Here is a 12600-nt window from a genome sequence, read left to right as displayed (position 1 = left end):
AAGAGGAGTTAATGAACAGCTAGTTTTCACTTTTGGGTGAGCACTCCAAAGTATTTCAATGACTTTTATGCTCTTGCAACATCAGTGACACAGCTGCAGTATTAAACTGCTTCTACTAATATTACTAATTACAGGGTCAACTATTTATAACCCTTACTGAGAGACACACCAAGGCAGATGCCAAGCACAAGGATTACATAATGATTACATCATTTTCTCAATGACACTTAACAGACATTCCATAGAAATCACTTTATTTCCTACTGTGTACAGCGTGAATTGTTACTTTTGTAAAGTGACAAAACTGGGTGAACAATTTACAAAATATATAAAACAACTGTTTTCTGTTGGCTGCTAAGCACTTACTCTACTACACACTTCAATTACACGGAGAGCTTAAAAGTACATGACAGAAAGTTGAGGAAAAATCTCAAGTATCAGCTGCTGAATTAAACATTATGGCAAAGTAGTTCTAGCTGAGAATCAATTTTTTTTATCATACTCGTATATCCAAGAGATAAAGAAATACTGCCATAAAAAGGTAAAAATTGTGATAAACACTACAGAAGAACTATATCCTTGTGACCTTTTCTTCTTCCAAATGGTCAAAAATGTAAGATTTCTTCTTAAAAAGCCATGTTTTCTGTTAGAAGTAGCCAAAAGGACAGCAGAGAGAGATACAGTTTTAAACATTTATGAAGGTGACATAACATCACTGCGGATCCGCAAGCAGGTAGTGTCACCTGTATTTGTTCCCTCGGTTTACTTCATTTCGCACCTGCAATAAAAATATTCTAAATGTCTGTTCTTAACTATAAATCATAATGAAATGGAACATTCTCACCTTTGGCTGCCTCTGCATCAATTCCAACTGGCCTGTGAAGCAGATGATGAGGAAAAAAAAACAAATCAAAAGATGCAACATTTCCTGAACAGCAGAGGGAGGGGAAAACCTGTTTCCACCAGGTATTACTCTTTCTGGTTATGTGCTGATATGTCAGGTGATGTGCTTATTACACAACTACTTGACACAAAACTAAATGCAGCCTACACTAGCCTACTTGCTAGTATTTTGCTTCACTCACAAGATGACGCTGAAGAGGCAAGAATAGTGGACAGATAAGTCTAGATGAGCCTGTGCTGTTACACCAAAGGCTGATTTATACTTCTGTGTCAAGGCCACAAGTATGGTCTCGCACAGCCTTCACTGTCGCAAAGCCCTAGTGGTGCCAGACGCCAACCTCTCAAAAAATGTAACTACACGTCGCAACGATGCATAGTGCAAGCTTTGTGATTGATCGGCTTGGAAGCTGTGACCAGTGTGGGCGGTGTTAAGAGCCGCAAGCCTGATGAAGTGAGCATTTACAAGTGTTGAGTCCTATGAAGGAGCTCCAGATGGAATTTTTGGTTTTGTGTTTGCGAGGGATGCTCCGATCGATTGGCCCGAGATCGGTATCGGCCGATAATCACATTTTATGACGCAATCTGTACTCGCTAATCTGGCCGATCACATGAACCGATCGCAAGTTTTCGTTTATAGGTTTATAAGCAAAGGAAGATGCATTTTAAATGCACCATCCTTCATTTACTCTCTTAGGAAAGATCTCCACTTAAGTATCATACTGATAGGCAAATTGTGCTTTATGCAATGTAAAGTTATATAAAGCTTGAGGCATCAGAATCGGTACTCTGTATCAGCCGATCACCATGATCAGGAATCGGTAATCGTATCGGCTCCAAAAATCCTGATCAGAGCATCCCTAGTTTTTACCTTATGTTAAAAGTTGTTGCAAGTCTGCCGGTTCCCACCTCTAAATAAGCGAGTTTGACAAACAGCCCACAGAAGTTTAAATGCACGACAACAGGCAACGCAGGTGCCGTGGGTCACGCAGATCAAAAGATGCAGAACTATAAATCAGCCTTAAGGCAACTTGCTGCAATAAGGCAACTTGCTGCAGAGCTTTGTTTGTGTTCACTCAACTCTCAACCAAAGTACTGCACTTGACTCGATTTAAGTTGAGTCAACTCAAAGATGTCCTGAAGCTGGTTGCCCTAAAATTTTAAATTGAGTCAATTTTTTTTACAGTTTAGTTTAATCAGTCGCGACCTGAGAATAACATGCCTTTGAATGTCATGATTGACCAATCAGAATTAAGTATTCCAGACAGCCGTGTAATAATACTAGGTAATGCATGTGTATGCAAATGAGGGCTGGACAATTAATCGGTTCAATCGGGCTGCATGGTTCAATTTTCACGCTCATTTTGTATCAAATCTCCAGCACCTGCTTTCAGATGGAGCAGCGTTCGCTGCACAGAGCCATACACTGCATTCCATTGATAGGATTTATCCTCCGGAATGAAAGCTTCAAAGGGAAGAAGGGTGTAGGAGTCAAGTAAGCTTTTTTTGGAGTAATTTTTTATGCATTTGTAAAGCCTTTTACATTTTTTTCACGCCGAAGTGCCCTTTAGCAATATATGACATTTGGAACGCACCGACAGTTTACTGACAAACTACACACACACAAAAAAATCATTCAAAATTTCTCTGTGATTTATAGCTCAGTGTTGCTGCTACATCTGAAAGTATGTGAAAATACCACATTTTTGGGTTTTTTCTCCAAATTCACTTCATAACAGTCGAGTGTCTGAAATTAATCCTTAGTCATGTGATTGTTAGTCACGCTAAATCAATAAAAGCAAGTAAATTTAATTTCATTCAGAGGTGATTTACTACTGATAACAGAGCCATGCTTCCCTCACAAGTTGTTCATGACAATTGCAGCTTTCACCAAAATCATGTGTGTGATGTATCGTGCAGCCCTAATACAAATTGAAAAATGTATCTTGGGATCACTTGAGTGTAGCTAGAATTTTACCTGCAATCTGTGTGTTTTTGTACAGCATGGCAAATGATGACACTTATTTTGGAGTGCTTTCACACAATCCATCCCATAGTAAATTACATTTTATCACTATATGAAGAGTAGGTGGTCTTTTGTGGCTAATAGGATGCACTACAACAACATAAGCATTTTAAAAAATAAAGCAAATATAGCCAAGTGTGTTTCTGTCCAATTCTGAAAGTGGTTAAAAGTGAACTTAACTGACAATTTCTGGGTTAATTTTACAGATAACCATGACGCAATGTATAAAACACAGCTCTCTCAAAGAAAGCAGCTTTCTGTTGGTCAACAAATGCATGTGGGGAAAATGTTTCACGCTGGCATGATATTGCTGATCATGTGGATTCCTATTAAAATGACTTCATTGTCTACACTGAACAACAACAACAACTTTGGCCACAGCTTTACATCTGTATATCTGGTTGGAGTAAGATCAGATTTTTTCAGCACTTACTTTGACTTGTTCCCTTTGCATCGGCATTTCCGGCCTGTGGGAAAAAAGTCAGAAGTCAGACTATAAACACTGGAGATTAATTAGAATATTTATGACTCTTTGACCATTGGGCTTGGAATAGTTTAGAAAAACAAACTAACTCTTGCTACATTGCCAACTCTGATAACATCTTTCATTTAAGGTTTTAGTGTTAAAGGATAATTGTTTTTCCTAATTTAATTATGATTTATAAATTGTGAATCTTTGTATGCAAATCGTATGTGCTGCAGTCTTGAACAGGTCTCACTTTGAGAAGAGATAGTAATATCTCAATGTGATCTCCAGGATAAATAAAGGAATGATACAAATTTGTCTTTTTTGTGTGAACTACTGTATAACCCACTGAGTCAATCTGGACCTGTGTGTGTAACGGTCAGGTCAACAGGTTTCTCATTAGTAATTTATGTGGGCGTTTAGGAGGGGGGCCTTCAGAGTAAGGGTGTCAAAGGTTAGACTGGCTGCTTGTCCCTCCACTGGAGGAACACCAGAAGTCATGATGCGGTGTTGGGTATCCATGGTTTAAACTTAGAGGTTATGAAAGGCATGCTGGCCTGCAACTAGTATACCCTCAGTAACTGATATTTGTTTATCTCTGTGTTTGGCAACACATTCTTAGACAAACATTTACAAATATACACAGAATAATGACTCTACGAAGATTTCTTCATCTATAAACTATATATGGAGTATTTCATTATTTATTATATTTTATTATTAAACTATATATGGAGCAATATATTATGTTTATTTTTTAATAAAGACTCCATGGCATTTAAGGTACAGCTCTTTGCAATAGTATGTAGATAGTTTGGCACTTACTGACAATGAGGAAGATCCCCATCAGGAAGAGGATCACAGCAAAGACCATACCACCGATCCTCAGAGATTCATAATCTGGAAAGAGGATTCAGAAGAGCATGTACAAAGGTGCATACTATGCATGTTTGCACTGTATCAGACTATGCTGAAACATTATTTCAATTGGACTCATTCCACATAAGCTTAAAGTAAATGTAAAACAAAGAAAATGGATGCATTATGGGAAAACAACACACAAGTTAAGATTCACACTGCTAAGCCCTTTTGTAGCAGGTACACAGGAAATTCTGCAGAAAACTCATTTGGCTTTGAATGAATCATTAATTGAATGAATCATTAAACAAGTTCTACGTATTCGAAGCTTTTGTTTTTTGGACACTGTGAAATCCTTTTCATTCTTCCCCAAATATGGTATTGAGAAAAATGTGTGATTCGAATCTGTCTGGATTTAATAATACTGAACTGAATTAATTTTTGGCCCGCTTGAGCTTCTGGGTGTACATAATATGACATAATGAAGTTCTGTGATATCTATTCTTTTAAATTTATTATAGTCTTTTGCACTTTAATATTCAAAGACTCTGGTTAAGATTTAAAGACTCTGGTCCACATTGCAAATTCTTTAGGTATACACTATTATTTTTTATTTATTAATCTAAACTTTCACAAATTATGTGCCATTCATATATCTGTCATACAGCTAATTCAATTTTAGGGGTCTGTATTTTCCAAGTAACTGTATTCGTCCATGTTTTTCATATAACATATAGGCCCAGTTTCACAAACAGGGCTTAGATTAAGCCAAGACTAGGCCTTAGTTAATTTAGGCTATTGAAGCCAAATTTATAAACATAGCCTTAGAAAAATATATTACCGGTGTGCAAAAAAAACGACACTGATGTATTTTAAGACATATCACTGAAAGTTATTTTGAGTTGAGACTGCTCAAACATGCAATTTAATCTTGACTAGCCTTAAACCTTGTTTGTGAAACTGGGGGACAATATAATAGACACTATTGGGCACTAATTTATAGTATTTTGTAATACTAGATAATATAAGACACTTGTTGGTAATCGAAAGCTTTCATGACAGATTTAATAAAAATAAATAATAAAAATGCAAATCCTGTTTGGGCTTGTTAATGAGGGTTAAAGCAAACAAAATATGCACAAACAAGCTGACAGCATACAAGATGTCTTTCTTTGCACTGTACTTCGAATTGTATGTGGTACAAATCAAGTAGAGACAATAAACTAATCAAATGAACTGAATTTGGGAAATTCTACTGTAGATATCCTATTCTAACTGACATGCTTTACAAAAGTCTATCTTAGTCCTGGGGGGAATGTTTTCAATCTATTTTGGAAAAACAGAAGGGGAAACGCAAATCTTCCCAGATGTTTCCTGAGCAGGGTGATGCACTTTGGCCCCAAAAGCCCTTCTTAATACAACACACTATGGGAAACATCAAAATGCAGCTGAACACCCATAATAAAATGGCTCGCTGCTCACAATACATTGAAAAACAAATGCCACTATGCATAATAATAGCTGTACTCTACCACTGCCCCCCCCCCCCATTTCAGCTTTATGAAGTCAACCAAGAGATTTCCTTAATCCATATAAGTATGTGTACACTGCCTAAGCAGCTATAGTCCATCTATACTCACCATAATGAAATGGCTTGTCGAACTCTGGTGGGAGAAAAAAAATGAAATGTCTAGAGTCAGAGCTTAGCAAAGCTGAAAAAGAATTTAGATACTGATAGCAATGTATAATGGTAAAGAGAATTTCATATGATAATGACAACACTTGAGCCCTGAAGCATAAAAAAAAATTCATGTAGTATTCTACAGTACATCCACAAGCCATTTCTCAAATACTAAATCCTATACACCAACTGAGACTGCATGGAATGTAGCATAAGAGGATAAAAGCTTTCTGACTTGTGACTTCATAAACAGTTTTTCACAACGGCTGTGAACTAAAAGCTTATTTACACAGTATTTAAACCTCCTATAGAACGGCTACAATGTTAATAAGCCAATAAGACACTCAGTTAATACAAAACTGGTTGCACGCTTAGATACTTACCATGAATATCATCCATTTTGGAGGCTAAAGGAGAGAAATAAAGGCAAAAATGTTAAATTTATGCCAGGCAAACGGTTGTAAACAAATCAAAATACAGATTCTGTTCTAAGCCTTTTCATAAAATCTATGAAAAGTGCAATTTCATTTAACTAAAAATGAAACCCAGTGATTCAAATACTACATCAAATATGTAAACAATCAGCTAAATGTTCAGTGCACTATGTTAGAGGTCACTATGGGTGCACAAACTGCTTAAAGAGTGTTTGGACAGACACAAATACAGCCATTAAAACACACTAAAATGAGAGCAAACTCTTTAAAAAAGCATGTGCACAAGCAAGGAGGATTCAAGTAACTCACACAGTAGCAGTTTCATGTGAGTATGCAATTTATTATATACAGTTGAAGTCATAATTATTAGCTCCCCTGAATTATTAGCCCACCTGTTTATTTTTCCCCCAATTTCTGTTTAATGGAGAGAACATTCTCAACACATCTCTAAACATAAAAGTTTTAATAACTCATTTCTAATAACTGATTTATTTTATATTTGCCATGATGACAGTTAATAATATTTTGTTAGATATTTTTCAAGGCATTCTATACTGCTTAAAGTGACATTTAACAGCTTAACTAGATTAAATTGGTTAACTAGGCAGGTTAAGTAGCAGGGGCGTAGCAACTGGAGGGGACGGGGGGATCCGTCCCCCTCACTTTTACAGACAGACCATTTAGAAACAGGTGATTAATAATTATATGAACATATGATCTCATACAGCCCCCACACACCTCCCCACCTACCACTTTTAAAATGACCGCTACACCCCTGGTAATTAGGCATGTTATTGTATAACGATGGGTTGTTCTGTAGACTATCGCAAATAATATATAGTTTTAAGATAGCCCTTGATAAGAAATCAGTTCAATTTCACCACTGTTCAATATTAAAGAAATACAACCTGCTTAGTTGGGAAAATTTAATTAAATATGTACATATTTGTTTAATGTTTAAGGCCTTACATAAACCAACATCACTACTAAATCAGTTTGTGAAAGTTAGAACGACTGCTCACCGAACTACTAGAGGTGGTGAAAGAGGGGATTGTATTATTCCTCTCAAAAAAAGTAAATTCAGTCAGTCGGTATTTTCAGTGAAAGCTGCTAGGGAATGGAACTCCATCCCACCAACAATTAGAAGATCAGTTTTCGTTCTTTTCAGTTTCATGTTAAAAACTGGTTATTGACAAATCAGCATTGTCAGCATTAGTACTGTTTTCTTGTACTGTTTTGTCTTTTTGTCCTCTTCTGCTGCCATCAATCTCTTTTTGTTTTTGCTTTATTTTATTGTATTTTATATATGATAGTGTATTCTATGTTATTATGCTGTGCTTTTTTAGGTGTGACTTTTTAACATTCTGTAAGGGGTCTACAGATGAAAATTAGCCATTCTTGGCTAATTCTGGCACATTTTACAGTAATGTTTATTAATGTGCATTGACCCAGTAAACAAATAAACTAAAGGGGCTAATAATTTTGACCTAAAATGTTTTATTGAAATATTAAGAACTGCTTTGATTCTAACTGACAAAACAAATAAGACTTTCTCCAAAAGAAAAAAATATTATCAGACATACTGTGAAAATTTCCTTGCTCTGTTAAACGTCATTTGGGAAAATTAAAAAAAAAAGAAAAAAACATTAAAAGGGGGGGCTAATAATTCTGACATCAACTGTATATAATATTTTCAACTTATTATATTCAATTGAATTATTTGTATAGTGCTTTTTACAATAGATATTGTTTCAAACAAGCTTTACAAAAAGTGCATATAAGAAATAAGATATATAAAGAAGTTATTTTAAGAACTCCTCTGTTTAAGAAAGATTTTTATTTTATTTTTTTATTAGGCATTCACCATTTTGGTCACAAATTTCTTAGTGCAAAGACAACAGACCTAGATGTTTTTAAAGAGTCTTTTCAGAGGAGCTGCTCTCTGTAAACAAGAATGTTGAAGGCATCGCTCCAAATCTCCAATTAAACATTATGAATGGTCTGACTGTAAGACTCTGGTTATCCGTAATGATCTCTCACTCCCTCTCTCTCGCTCTGTTCCTTTCAAAATAAAAAAAACAATGGACAAAGCACTGATGCAAACACTTTCACATTCCGGTGTGCAAAAAAAAAAAAACAATATTTATTGCTGCATGTTTATGTGTGCTGTATTTACACGAGTTCACGCTGGTCATTACAAATCCTGTGCTTAAATTGTGCATTTAAATGTTTGCCTTGGCAACAACACAAGCTTAGAGTCTGAGAATGCAGCAATTCTTGCAAAAATCCAAAGGAAAGTTGGATTTGTGGTACTGCATTTAAAAAAAAAGTGGACAAATCTCATTGGAAAACAAACACTCCAACGGTTACTTAAACATTATCAAGTCAATCAATCTTAAAGTCTCTTCCTGTCGAAACTTGCTACAAACGGTGTAGCAGAACTGCATGTACCCAAGTGTAGATACAACATGAGCTGCGCTGGCACAAATGTAAAACTCTCAAGCCTCGTGGTGTGAGAGTACTGTTACTTCATGAGCTTTACAGAAAAACCCTTCAGGGAAAGGTGTAATTACTGGCAGAAACAAGACACGGTGAGACCGTTTAACAAAGGATACCATAAACACAAAAGCCAAAACTGCACAAACGGCTCCAGTAACAGAAAAAAACAAAGTCTAGTCAAGTTATTAAACATAAACAGACAAGTTCTATTAATGAAAACAAACACGATGCAAATCAGCTTCAGACAGTAGCACAGAAAACTTGAAATTCAGCTTTTTTTAAATCACTCACATCACAAATGCCTCTAACTTTCTGCACACTTACCTGGCATTTCCCTGCCAAAAGCTGATCCTGCATACAGTACATGCACACGTTTAGTTACTCTAAAGAAGAGTCTGTGTGGGACAGTCCTTTTCATATGTTATTGTCTAATGACATTATTTAACAAAATTATTAGGAGGATTTCTACTTGACATCAAAACATTATATTTATCAGAACAGCATAGAAAATGTTTCTTTAAGGCAATTCAAAGAAACCAGTAGAGCAAATAGAGAGCAAAAGCAATAGCACTCACCCAAAGCTGGAGCGAAGAAGGACAAAAGCGCTGCAGCAACACAAAGTTCCATCTTGTCTGGAAAAAAAAACAAGAGAGTGTGAGATACTGGGCTGTCTGGAGTCTATGCTACATTTTACACACACACTTGAGTTCTTGTGGGAAGCTTTATAATCCTGACTAAAGAAGTTTCACTTCCCTCATACTACTCGAAAATGAAGTTTCTTTTCAACTATGAACTGAAGCACTAGTTCTGGCATTTGTTGATGCCTTTGCTTTTGGACATAAGGTGTTTCCAGTTGTACTGTTCAATCCATCAGAACATAGGAAGATGGTTTAGGGTGAGTATCTTACCTCAGAACCTTAGGAGACACACACAAAAAAGGTTTTGAATTATGTTTTGCTAATCAATGCCAAGTACTGGATTATGTGTGTTTGTATGTGTGCACAAACATGATTGTATTCTTATCATTTCAACAGTTATTAGTTTCATCAGGATTTGCTCTCACACAAATTAAAATCCGCTTAAATGAGATGCATTTCTACAGCCTTTATTAAACTGTTATGACAAACATTGTAAATATGATGTGAAAAAAACAGGTATGTTTGTGCATTGTCTTTTTATGCTTGCATGTTGTGACCTCACTTCCTGTTTTTTTTTGGTTCTTTTAGACATCTTTGGTCACTCAGTGGTGCATTCATATTTCAGTTCATTTTAAATCAATCAAATCAAACTTGCAAAATGTGAAAACACTTTTAAATTGCACCATGAGGTACAGATGAGCTGCACAAAAAGGATCTCTTTTAGTACCTCAGCATGTTTCTGTCTACGGGTGCTAAGAATGGCTAAAGGGCTCTATTTTTGGAAGTCCACCTTAAAACGGTGGGATAAGGAGCCCCTGGGACATGGCTGTGGGGTGTGGCATTTCCAAGTGATATTTGGTAAGTGGCTTACGCAAGTGAGCGTTTTAGCTGTAACTCCAAAACACATACCAGAAAACAAACTCAAAAATCACAGCAGCAAATGACTGATTTGAGTCAAGTAAAAACTATTTAGATTAAACCCAATTCAATGTGCACAGAGAGACCCCAGTATAAAAGCAAACTAGTGCAGAGATGTGTGACTTTACCAAACATGATAAATATTGAGGAGGAGGAGGAGCCCATTTGCTCTACAATTGTGGCACCAAGACACAGAAAACCCCCTCCCCCAGAATAACCCACTTTCGTGGGTTTTCGCTGAATCGCATGATGGTCGCAGAAAAGCTTTTTTTTTCCCATTTAACACAACTAATCCTGTACTCCAGTAACCCTCCTAATGAAAACGCGATTAAAAACGTGAAACTGGCTCTGCAAAACAACGCTCAAGGAGCAGTAATGTGATATCTCCTACATGGTCACGTGCTCCAGCTGTCGATATAATCAAAATTCTTGTGAATGCTCAACAAAGAAAGAGGAATCAATCAATTATAAAAACATTTAACGCTGCAGGAATACAAACAGCATGTGATAATATTAATCACCTGGATTTGTTCAGATCGATTAGAACAGATCCCACAAACAGAAACCATTTAGAAAGCCTTGTGGTAGTTTTGCAAAAAAAAAATGTTGCGCCAAGTAATCATTCATTTAACTTTAAAACAAATGCAAAGCGCATGAAGAGTCTTACCAGCTTGTTGATCCAGACAAAAAATCCCTCGGGCAATCTTTTGACGACAATCTTTTGTGCAAATTTCTATAGAATGAGATTGAAAAAAAATCTTCTTTTATGAGTTTTTAAAAAGCTAAGCTGTTACCCGTGAGCTGCCTGTAATCATAGTTGTGGTCATGACACCACATGTATGATTATTTAGTGATGTTCGAACGCGCGCTCGTGTAGAGGAGCGAGACTCCGCCCTTCCCGGTTTATGATCGCTACACGACAGACCTCTGACCCATAGGTGGAGGCAGGCAAGGGATCGACAAAGGCATTTCTATAGGATTTATTCAGGGCGCAATCTCGTTTGTTTCGTTCATCGGTCAACCTATATAATGCGCGAGCTTTGTTCAGGGTTATTGATTGAGAGCGTTCGTCAGAGATACAATACTTATAGATTGTCCACATCAGAGATGCTCTACATACAAAGCATCAATGAGTTACACTGACCTTAAGATGTTTACCATAGTTTTCAAGGGATGCGCTCTGTATTAGCCATCATTGTAGCCATGCTATATTGAGTAATAGGATACATAGGCCTACTACCTTAAAAGAACAAGACATGGTTTCAAGATATCATATAGTGATGGTTTTATTTTCTTTGTCCAAATCCGCCCTACAATTCATTGTTGCTATGGTTACACCATCATTCCAATGTAATTTCAGCCAGCTAAAGGTGTGGTCCATTATTGCCATATTTCAGCCAAGTTTTGCAGACATAAAAAAATGTCTTGTCATTCATGTCTTGTCATAGTAATTGAAAAAACAGCCTATACAAGTGGTTTTCTGATGGTCTGAGCAGGGGCAGATTTAACCAATAAGCAAGGCAAGCGGCCCAATAAATATCTAGAAATATAAATTATACCTATTAATAACTATATATAACATTGTTTTCTATCATATTTTGTATAATAAGAATCAAACAAATAAAATGATTACGTAATTAAATATGAATATACAACAAAATATATTATTATTATTATAAAATGTTATGTAATAATAATATTATGGAAAAAAAAATCATCCACCACCTTCAATCATGGAGCAGTCCAGCAGTCAAATTTATATACATTAAAAATAGTATTTTTAGTTGTAAATTCATTTTAAGAAATCTAATTATTTAAAATGTAAAGCTTACATTAAGATAAAACGTAGAAAAGAAGAATTATAAAAATAAAAAAAAATCAAAATAAATAAATTAAATAAGAGTAGAAAGGGTGCCACAATTTCAGGAAAATAAGAAATGCATGGGAAACTCCTAATCTCTACTGGATTGCAAAGCAACAATAAATATTGCTTCATTATGTCTGTTATTATCCTTTACAGTATAAGTTCAATCAAATCATATTGTGTTTTATAGTTTAGGAGTTTATTTGATATGAATAGGAGTTTCCCCATTCATACGGGAATTTGTTTTATGTTGACATACTGTACTGAGAAGTCAAAAGTTCAAGTCAAAAGGGAAAGGATGTGTTGTTGTGGTTCA

At 35.9% G+C, this 12600-nt stretch overlaps 1 protein-coding gene across 5 annotated transcripts; it reads right to left on the bottom strand.

Moving 5' to 3' along the window:
• Nucleotides 1–237: 237 nt before the first annotated feature.
• Nucleotides 238–11309, bottom strand: fxyd6l (FXYD domain containing ion transport regulator 6 like). 5 transcript variants are annotated; one of them, XM_056474898.1, is made up of 10 exons: nucleotides 11088–11308; nucleotides 9440–9496; nucleotides 9189–9215; nucleotides 6315–6338; nucleotides 5891–5914; nucleotides 4218–4292; nucleotides 3360–3393; nucleotides 845–876; nucleotides 744–778; nucleotides 238–643 (listed from the first exon to the last, which is right to left on the bottom strand). In XM_056474898.1, exons 2-9 carry the CDS (start codon nucleotides 9489–9491, stop codon nucleotides 768–770), a joined length of 279 nt encoding a protein of 92 aa, XP_056330873.1. In that variant the 5' UTR covers nucleotides 9492–9496; nucleotides 11088–11308; the 3' UTR covers nucleotides 238–643; nucleotides 744–767. The 5 variants fall into 5 exon arrangements, with proteins under 5 accessions (XP_056330873.1, XP_056330872.1, XP_056330874.1 ...); XM_056474897.1 differs by having other exon boundaries at nucleotides 238–778; nucleotides 11088–11305; XM_056474899.1 differs by lacking the exon at nucleotides 5891–5914 and having other exon boundaries at nucleotides 238–778; nucleotides 11088–11309.
• Nucleotides 11310–12600: the final 1291 nt, after the last annotated feature.

Source organism: Danio aesculapii, chromosome 16, assembly GCF_903798145.1.
Source record: "Danio aesculapii chromosome 16, fDanAes4.1, whole genome shotgun sequence".
Taxonomy (NCBI): domain Eukaryota; kingdom Metazoa; phylum Chordata; class Actinopteri; order Cypriniformes; family Danionidae; genus Danio; species Danio aesculapii.
The sequence above is the reverse complement of the archived record's forward strand: the minus strand, read 5'-3'. Positions and strand labels throughout refer to the sequence as shown.

Coding starts and splice junctions, on each gene's coding strand:
- fxyd6l (XM_056474898.1), bottom strand. CDS start 9,491: ATGGAACTTTGTGTTGCTGCAGCGCTTTTGTCCTTCTTCGCTCCAGCT. Junction 9,216..9,439: donor CTTCTTCGCTCCAGCTTTGG/GTGAGTGCTATT, acceptor TACTGTATGCAG/GATCAGCTTTTGGCAGGGAA. Junction 3,394..4,217: donor GGGGATCTTCCTCATTGTCA/GTAAGTGCCAAA, acceptor TTTTTCCCACAG/GCCGGAAATGCCGATGCAAA.